General features: G+C 54.6%; 1 protein-coding gene across 3 annotated transcripts in view; it reads right to left on the minus strand.

The window, feature by feature from the left end:
• LOC149364048 (uncharacterized) overlaps window positions 1–10,117 on the minus strand; it is a 65,180-nt gene extending 55,063 nt beyond the window's left edge. For 2 of the 3 annotated variants that reach the window (XR_016289141.1, XM_089574029.1), the window contains exon 1: window positions 7,055–10,117. Coding sequence is in view for 2 of the 3 variants with exons in the window: in XM_089574029.1 (XP_089430155.1) it covers window positions 8,215–8,532 (318 nt within the window). In the remaining variant the exon portion in view is untranslated. The remainder of the gene's footprint in view (window positions 1–7,054) is intronic. The other variant, XM_089574030.1, reaches the window with a different exon arrangement.
• Between the last annotated feature and the right edge of the window lie 238 nt (window positions 10,118–10,355).

The following is a 10,355-nucleotide window of genomic DNA, read 5'->3' on the forward strand; positions in this document are numbered from 1 at the left end:
ATTTTCTACCGCCTCTTGCTACGCTTGCCTTTTATAGGAATCTAGTTGGTTGCCCACAGAGACCATTGGTTATCTTTCCCTAAAGGTACATGTGCTATCTATGCCTATTTCTTCTTGATTTCGACGAGTAGATTAGAAATATCACTTACTCAAGTTTGTTCAGGTTAATATAAGGCATTCAAACAATACTACCAACAAAGTTAACTCCAACTGAGAACATAAATTAAAGAACTTAGCGATAAACGTGTTCCGTTTGCTCTAAGCTTGGTTCAAATGCGCAATTTGGAAAAACTTGCAAACTGTTCGAAGACGTTGCTGAGACGTTGAAGTAGGTTCTCAACTTAAAGCGTCTCAGCAGCACCAGACAGATTGTAGTCCAGTCCTGTCCCCATTTCGCCTGCTGAGAAGTCAATTACCTTATCATGATCAACGTCCACTGCAGAACAAAGACCTCTCCCATGACCCTATAAATATCCCTCGTCTGTTAGCTGTGGCCACCTTATCGCCGCAAACTTCAAAATCTCACTCACCCGCCTGACTTGATGCCCACTGCTACGCGTGCCCTCTCTAAGAATTCATTCCCTTACCTTGCTCCCTTCGCATTACATGCAGCATTGGCGCGCAGAACATCGATGGCGTTCGAATGATATTTGGAATTTCTAGTCTGACCATATAAATAACACCGAGTAGGAAATTGGTCGAGTTGGGGAATCGAACTAAGGTATCCGGAGTGCGAAACGAGCACGCTAACCACTACACCATGCCAGCTCGGTGGTTTGGAATTAACAAAGGCGCGTCTAGTCAATACGGTGTCTTCGTTCACTCCTATCTTCCTCCCTTCCCGTTACGGCGAGGTTCAGGTGTCCACCGAGATATGCGAGACAGATACATTTCCTTTCCTCAAAAACCAATTTACCGAAGAGCAAGGCGAACAGCCGAACGGGCGATGGCGTTGTGTGGACTCCCTGGCAGCGTGGCGGAATGGTCACGTGACCAAATACGGCGGCGCGCATGCTCCCGCGCTGTAAAGCGTCTATAAATGCGCGCTTGCCTTGGCGTGAATGCTTTGCTATGCTATGCAGTCCTCTAAGGAGAAGTGGCAGCGACAGGAAGAAGCGAGAAAGCGACCACGTGCACAAGAGACGCCAGAACAGCGCGAAGAACGTCTTGCAAAGCGTCGTGTTAAGGATGCACACAAAGAAAAGTTTATTGTGTACAAATGCAACCAGTCATAGCATCCCTTTTGGAAGGACGGATGATACAACCGCGCTGATAAAACATCAAAACGCATAAACGGAACTGGAAAAACACAATGCTCTGTTATACACTTAAGTAAGTCATAGAAATGAAGAGGCAGCACTCAAAGGCGCAGTTAAACCGCCCTTACACAAACTTCAAAATACTAATACATCAAAAGCACTGGGAAGGGGCTAATACTACAAGGCTGGCACTCCCAGCTTGCCTCCCCGCACAACAAAGAAGCGGGTGTGCCAGCGCAGAAGAAAGAGCACTTCTCCATCCTGGTCCAGCCGGTCAGACAGAAATGTCCACAGGAGGAGGCGCAAGTTCTGCAGCTTCGGGTACATTGCCCGGGCGCGCTGCCTGCGGGCCTCGGCTATGCAGCGTCGCCGCCACAAAACAAAGCGCACACAAGCGACGACAAGACGCGCAAAAAGACCGCGCTGGCGCCGGGCTCCGGGCCACCACGAACGGAGAAACGGCGCCAAACGAGGCGCCACATGACACGAGTGACAGGACACTCGAAATATACATGGTGGGTCGTCTCCGGCGCGCTGCAATTGGGACACTGGTCGTTGGGTACGACGCCCCACGCCGCGAGACGGTGGCGCGTTGGAAGAACCCCCCACCGTCTCTGCCAATCAAGGTCGCGAACTTCACTGGGAAGTGAGCTCGCGGCCCAAACCCTCCATTTTCGCTGCGCGGTCCGCCTAACATCATCAGGGCTAAGACGAGCGCACGCAATGAGCTCACTTATCCGCATGGCGGGCGTGTCAGCCACGTCGACACCAGGCAGGTCGGCCTCAAGAGCCAACCGGAAGCCCGCGGCGGCGCGGTAGAACGGTAGTAGTTTCTCGGCCTGCGGGCCCGTATGCCGGCCCAGGACGAACGCTCGGCGAGCAGTGCTGAACCAGTAGAGCCGTAGCGAACACCCCTGGTAAGACGTATTGGCGACTAGCGCGCCCACCCACTTAGCGCTCAGAGCCCCTGCCACCGTGGTAACACACGGCAGTCCGAGTCCTCCTCGGTTACATGGGAGGTGCAACAGGTGACGCGCAACGAGCGCCGTGCCACCGTCCCAAACGAACGCGCCGGCTAGGGAGGCGAGACGACCCGCGGTACGACGCGGCCACTCGAGCTACGTAAAGAGCAAAGGCGTAGGCTCGAGACTTGATTGCCACCTTTGCATCCATGGAAAGCACAAACTGAGCCGCCCCTGACAAAGCGCTGGTCGTTCGGGCCACGACGACATCCCACGTTCGTAGTGAGATGCAGCTCTGCTCAAACAGCACGCCGAGCACTCTTACGGCGTCCACAAAAGGTATCAGGATCGGCAGAGAATGGCGAAACGATCCGAAGTGGAGGACGTGGCTCTTAGCAGCGTTAAGCTCCGCCCCGGACTGCGCCGCGTATGCGGCAAAGGGTCAAAAAGTGCCGGAAGCATTCGCTGTCTCGGACGAAAAGTGAAATGTCGTCTGCATAGGCACAGACGACTACTGTCTCTTGTCTCGTCATCGGAAAGCCGTGGATGCGTGGTTGTAAAGCCGCACCTCGCAAGAATGGGTCCAACGACAGGACAATGAGTGTCGGCGACAGGGGACACCCCTGGCGCACACCTCGCGTCACTGGGAAAGGCGACAGAGCCCTACCGTTCACTAAGAGCTCGCTGGTTAGGCCAGCGTACAACAGGGCGATGCGGTCGATGAATGTTTCGAGAAAGCCGAAGCACCGCAACACTGCCAACAGGTAGGCGTGCTCAACCCTGTCAAAGGCCTTTGCCTGGTCTAACGATACGAAGACCCCGACAAGTCCCTTCCCATGCGCGTACGCGAAGACGTCGCGCGTCAGCGTCAGTGACACAAAGACCCGGCACGGCGCACGACTGGAAAGGGCTGACGAGGCTCTCCAAGGACGGTCGCAAGCGTTTAACGAGCAGCGATGCAAGGATCTTGCAATCGCTGTTCAGTAGTGTGATCGGCCGCCACGCATCGGGGCGCGACGATGCCGCGCCGCCTTTTGGTATCAGGACAATCCTTCCCCTACTAAAAGAGACAGGCTTCACGCCTTCCTCCAAGAAGGAATTTAGATCAGTCTGGAGGCCGCCGAGGATGTCGAAAAAATTTCGTTAAAAGGCTACGACCAAACCATCTGGCCCCGGCGCAGATGCCTGCCTCATATGTGTGATCACATCGAAAACCTCCCGCGTGACAGGGGCGCACAGCAATCGCCCACCTCGTCGGGTAGGCGCGGCAAAGTGCCGCAAAACTCCGCCCCGCTCGCCTCGAACGCCTCTTGTTGACCGAGGCCCTGCGTCGAGAACAGATGGGCGTAAAAGCCGCGAAAGAGCCGCCCGATGACGGCTGGATCGGACAACCTGGAGCCGTCCGCCAGCTCGACGTTCTCAACGCGGGCTGGGCGGTCGCCTCGGGGGAAGAGACTGCACGCGTGCATGAGGTCAGGAGTGTCTTCGAGAGGCACCCGAAGATCGGCGGCTGCGCGTGAAGCGCGAGACCGCTCCTCAAGAATGCGGTGATGCCTAACGCGGAGGATCTCCAGGTACTTCCGCATGGCGAAGGTGAGGTGGCCTCCCCCTTGACAATGCGCATTCTTCGCAGGAGCTCATTAAGAGCTTGCGTGTGTCTCACGCGCTTGTCTTTTCCTACCACGATTAATATGAGGCGCCACTGGCACTTAAGGGCGTCCCACCCATCGGTGGTGAGACGGTGCACGCCTGCAACAGACTCGGCTAGGGCTGTCCGAATGTCTCGCACGCTTGTCTCGTCGTTCAGCAGAGACACATCCATACGCCAGTTTTCCGCGAGTACTATTTCGCCCTGCCGCGTTCCTCAGCGTCACCAAAACTGAAATGTGGTCACTGAGGTCACGGACGCCTGCCGGGAAATGTACGATCTCGCACGACTCCAAGCACGAGTGAAGAGAGGAAGGGAGGTAAACTCTATCTATCCTACTCGCACTCTGGCCTCTCGTGCGAGTTGCTGCCAGGACGCTTCCGTGCCTTAAGACCCAGGCGTCTGATAACTTCATTCGGCGAACTAACTTGCCCAGCTCGCGTGCGTGATAATTCGAGGCACCTTGCCCCGGCCCCCTAATATCCCGCGTGGTATCTAGCACACACTTAAAATCCCCCAACAGGACATGGGGCATAAGGTCGAGGCAGTGGGACGAGACCGACCGGAAGAATTCATTTGTCAACGCTCGCGTGACAGGCGCATACACGTTTAGAAAACGCGTCCTCCACCCGTCGAGGAAGATGTCTACAACTAGCACTCTACCGTCATAGCCAAAAATGCAGTGCGCTCCAGCGCAAAAAGCCGGAGTCAAAAAAATTACCGACGATTACGTTACTTCCTAATGCGAAATTTGAGCGCAGCAAATAAGCTGCTTCACCTTTTCGATAGATTGAGGCAAAGAAATCGAGCAACACATGTATGCGCTATCACAGAATTTTTTTTTTATTTTTCACACGTATTCCTTTAACAAAGACTCCACTAACAGTTCTTGACAGTCATGAAGGAAGCTTTGTGGTCGGAGAAATAGACTGATATATGTTCGACTTGGTACACCAATGCTTGATTCTCAAAGACGAGATCTATACAAGTGCCTCGCGAGGTTGTCACAGCCGTGGGACGCGTTACGAGCGAGAGGAACGGGATGTTCTCCCGCATAAGTGTTAGGAAATTGCTGTTTGTCTCAACATTAAAGTCCCCCACTACTAACATCGGTGTGGATCGATGGACGGTTAAAGCGAGTTGAAGGAAGTGCACGACGTCTTTCGTGAGTGCGGTAGGGGCGAAGTAGGCAGCTACTACCAGCAAGCCGTTGGGCAACTTTGCGGCGCACAGTTCGGCAACTTCATGTGACGTGCCAAACATTTCGACTGGTATTGCAGAGAGACCTGTGCGCAAGTAGATAGCGACTCCCGCCGCTCTGTTGTGGTCTCTGCGAGCGCCACAGCAGTATAGGAAATCTATGATTTCGAGAGGCTCTTCGGGATCCATCCAGGTTTCAGCAAAGCAAAGTACAGAGGAATGGCGCAGAATGTGATCGTGGTGTACGTCCTTGGCATGTGCGGCAAGGGAGCGTACGTTAAGAATGTGGTTGTGAATGATGAATCAAGTGCTGCCAGCGAATGACGCGTCCATTGGCTGTCTGCGTGTGTTACTGATGTGTGGTTAACATGTTAAGCTTCGCCTGTAAGAGTGGAACGCGACAGCGTCTTGCAACGGTGCCAGTGAGTCCACAGAACGCCATCGCCAATTCGGATGTACGCCTTGCTGGACGGTAAATTTATTTTTTGAGGAAAGGAAATTTATCTCTCTCGCATATCTGGGTGGACACCTGCACCTCGCCGTAAGGGAAAGGGGAAGATGGGAGTGAACGAAGACGCCGTATTAGCTAGACGCGCCTTTGTTCATTCCAAACCATTCAGCTGGCATTACGGAGTGGCTAGCGTGCTCGTATCGCACTCCGGAGACCCTGGTTCGATTCCCCAACTCGACCAATTTCGTTCTCGGTTTTATTGATTTAGGCGGTCTAACTAGAAAGGTTAATTAGGCTATTTCATATTTATATTATTGTATTTCTATCCATCGTGTTCTGTCATTAACCTGTCAATTGTTGGAACTGTCTAGGATGTTCGACACAACGTATATGAAACGAGCAACGTCTTACTGAGTGGGGAAGTGCGTGGTGGTGGAGGGAACGCGGCTTCGTACTTATCTGTTTTTTTCAGCAGCGTCTCCTTCCGCGGACGCTGTTGTTGCTGCGGCGCGCGTCTTTTCTTTTCTTCTGACCTCTTCATTCTCCTCTATATTAATTATGCTAATTGATTAATTAAGCAATTAACTAAACTCAGTCCTACTTAGTTGCAGCATCACTATACGATCCCTTTGATTGGTTGCATGGATACTAGCCAAAGTACAATTGGCCCCATTTGAAATTCGCGCACTGTGACGTCACGAGCATTTCGACCAATTGAAAAGCCTGACATTGGGGGCGGAGCTGGTTACGAGGCCGACGCCGACGCGAAACCCAGGAACGGACGCCAAAGAGCTGCGCTCTAAAATTCAACGCCCACGCCGCAACACCGCGAGTCCAAGAAAGCATCAACGTTAAAACGTGAACAAAAAGAAGTGACGTCTGCAGGGGTGCGGAAATTACACTCTGGCAAAAACAAAACATCAATGCGAAATGAACGTGCAAGGTGCAGCACCTCCCGTTGCTTATCGGAAGAGCGAAAGCCCTGCACGTTAACGGAAGCAAAACGAAGCATAGCCATCATAAAATTAAAAAGGAAATCAGTGCAATAAAACTAAACAACAAATCAAGTTAACAAAACAAAACAGTTTGCTTTGGTTTCGTTTATGGGGTTTAACGTCCCAAAGCGACTAAGGCTATGAGAGACGCCGTAGCGGAGGGCTCCGGAAATTTCGACCACCTGGGGTTCTTTAACGTGCACTGACATCGCACAGCACACGGGCCTCTAGAATTTCCCCTCCAAAGAAATTCAACCGCCGCGGCCGGGATCGAACCCGCGTCTTTGCTGACCCGAAAGACGCGGGTTCGATCCCGGCCGCGGCGGTTGAATTTCTTTGGAGGAGAAATTCTAGAGGCCCGTGTGCTGTGCGATGTCAGTGCACGTTAAAGAACCCCAGGTGGTCGAAATTTCCGGAGCCCTCCGCTACGGCGTCTCTCATAGCCTTAGTCGCTTTGGGACGTTAAACCCCATAAACCAAACCAAACCAAACCGTTTTGTTTTGCTCACTTGATCAAAACAAAATGGCGACGTACTCACGGTACAGTTCTGTGTGCGATGTCTATGGGTGCGTTGAGCCACCGGCGCGGGGGGGTGGCGAAGCGCTTGGGAGGCGTCCCGGGTCCCTGCTGGCGTCCTTGCTGGCGGCCCCGCGGTGACGGGGAGGCAATGCCAAGCTGTGCCAATGGTTGCGCTGTGGAAAAGGCTAGCCGATGCGCGCGGCTGCGGCAGGCACACGCAGGCACACACAGTCACACACGCACCAACCCACTCCACCGCACAAACACCGTTCATAGTTCGCCGGACGCGCCGACGGGGCCAGCGCGCCGATAAGAAAGCGGCGCCAGCTGAGCGCCGGTATGACGGCGCTCGAGCCACCGCCGAGCAGGGAAGGAGGAAAGGGCCCGTTACGACCCGGGGTCCTGAGCGGGGGCGCCAAGGTGAAGACTAGGCGTCTTCGGAGACGTCCATGTGGGCGTCTTCCTCCTCCGCCATCCCCACCTTCTTCTTCGGGGCAAGATGGCAAACCGCTTCTCTCGGACGACGAGTGCTGGCGCTTGGGCTCGTGCAGGTCCAAGGCATTGCGCACGCCAGCCCGGACCACCTTCGCGGCGCACGAAGGGCGCGGGGCGGAAGTGACCGGGATGTGCGCCTTCTGCGGGCGCGTCTCGCTCGCGCTATCACTGCTCTCGCTGTCCTTGACGGGCGTGTGCAGGGCAGCGCCGGGGGAAGACGTCGCGGGCGACTCGGTGCCTGTCCCGGCGTCGTCCTGCTGCGCCGCTGTCGGCGAAGAGGAAGCATTCGGGCTCGAGGGCTCTGCCAGGGGCGACCTGAGCAGCGACGTGTCTGATTCTGGCGAGGCCGACTAGGCGTCGGAGGCGCCCTCAGACTGCTCCTCGTCGGTCTAGTCCGCCGAGGAGTCAGTCGACTCTTTCTCCACCAGGTCGTCAGCGGAGCTCTCCGCAGCCTTGTCCCGCAGGGTAGCGGGCTCGTTGCAGCTCGCAGGTGTGTCGTCTGCCGCCTTTCTGGAACCGGCGGCGGCTACGGCGGCGTGCGAGTGGAGCTGCACGCAGTCTGAGGGTCGCGTGCTGCCCCCCACAGCGCTTGCACGCCGCCTGGCAAGTCTCCATCTCGTGCCCGTACGCACCGCAACGACCGCACCGCGTGGCAGTGCAGGCGGCACCCAGGTGGCCCTCTTCTCAGCACCTCGAGCACACCCGCTTCATACCGCGGTATTCAAGCATGGCGAGGTCGCCCGCCACGGTGAGGAAATTCGGAGGCGCCAGCTGCATATCCAGCTTCACGGTGCGGTAGCCGTTCCGGATGTCGCCCTGGCTCTTGAAGACGGGCTCCAACACCGTGTGCACCTTCCCGTAGGCGCCCAGGGCAGCAGCGAGGACGTCGTCCGAAACTGTGGGCGGTAGCCGGAACACCGTCACGTAGTACACCACTGGCGCGGCCATCTGCGTCAATGGTACAGGCTTTGCAGCGATGAGGCGGTTCCCCGCCGCTACCATTTCAACTCGGCGACAAAGTTCTACCTAGCAGAGTGGTTCCAAGTCATCGGTCACGGATGAATCTCAACACCTGACTTCTCAGAAACGCCGCAATACTATCAGCCGAAGGCGACGCGCCGAAGAATCGCCAGAAGAACGCGTGCACCATTACTAACGCATTTTACCCGGTTTAACCAGAGCTAAACCACTGCCAGTTTTTTTTTAATTGTGGCGTTGATCAATGGAATGCTAATAGTGTAATTATTTTATCGCTTAAAGAAAACTGATTGACAATGTTGTCGAAGAAATGCGGCCTTGAAGCCATAGGCCGTCGGCGTTCAATGTGTTCATTGGCGTCGGCGTTGACGTTTCGGACTCCAATGATTTTCAAGGAAAGGAAGAGCGCATAACTGGCTCCCTGGGTCAATGGAGTAAAAAAATTTGGAGTGGCTTAGCTCTGCTATGCCAGGATATACGTAGCGTGAGGTGAGGGCGAGGAGTCGACATCTCGGCGGACACCAGAACCAGAGGGAAGACGCATATTAAGGCGAAAGCCTTTAATGCCTCATATTGTCGTTAGCAGACGCGTCGGCAGCCGTGTCGACAGACGCGTCGGCAGATTCGTCCGCCGCAAGGTTCCAGCATGAATAAAGGCGCATCTATTTTGCAGCACTACGGAAGGTAGAGCTCTCTCGTCCAATCAGGACTGCAGAAACACAGAAAATAGTCCCTCGAATATTTGAGGAGTGTATGACTATTAATCAAAACAATAAGCATTGCAACTAAAAACATGGTTTGGACAGGTATATTTAAATGGTAGGGAGTGTTTCAATGACTGGTGATATTACCACACAAAGCCCGTACGGACACAGCTCTGCGGAGGCCTGCTGCGAGGTAGTGATGCGTCGCCACTTTCCAACATGGCGTCGGTCGAGTCTGTTGTGCCTCCTGTGTGCTCTACACCGACAGTGCGCTGTTTCCCCAAGCAGGTGAAGCAGGTGGCTTCGCGACAACAGAGGAACTGATCAGAACAGGTTGCGACAAAAAAAAAGTGGGGCTAGTCCCTTTGGAACGGGCGTCCGCCTGTCCAAAAACGAACAAAAAATTACCGACGATTACGTTACTTCCTAATGCGAAATTTGAGCGCAGCAAATAAGCTGTTTCACCTTTTCGATAGATTAAGGCAAAGAAATCGAGGAACACATGTATGCGCTATCACAGAATTTTTTTTTTATTTTTCACACGTATTCGCAATTTCGGCTCGGGCGGTGCACATATACAGATCCGCCGCCACCGATCTGGCTCTCTGATTGCCACCGCACAGGGGTTGCATTGGAGGAGGAGCGAAGAAAGGAATTAAGTTTGAGCCGGCGCTTTGACAACCGGAGACTCGCAGGAAGAGGGGGGAGGGGGGCGGCGTGTACACCCAGCGGCAAACGATGGGGGCAGAAGCGCGCGCAGCAAGCGGACAACACGATAAAGGGAGGAGGGAAGAGATAGCAGCGACTGACTGATGCCGCTGACGCCGATAGCGCTGGGGGGATGAAAGGGGGGCGGAGCTGGTTACGAGGCCGACGCCGACGACGACGCGAAACCCAGGAACGGACGCCAAGAGCTGCGCTCTAAAACAAACAGTGGCCAGGAAACGCTTTCGCCTTGCAGCACTTTAGAGAGCCAAAGTGCCCCCTGAATTTTTTGCCCTCTTGGAACAGTGGACACCTCAACCGTGCTTTAAGACACATGGCGGTAGTGACAGGTGTGCGCTGCATGCGTCGGCACTGACAACGTTGTGCCAGAAACGCAGCACTGAAGCCATAGGCCATCGGCGTTCTTTGTATTCATTG

Source organism: Amblyomma mixtum, chromosome 2 (genome assembly GCF_055824585.1).
Source record: "Amblyomma mixtum isolate Tamu chromosome 2, ASM5582458v1, whole genome shotgun sequence".
NCBI lineage: Eukaryota > Metazoa > Arthropoda > Arachnida > Ixodida > Ixodidae > Amblyomma > Amblyomma mixtum.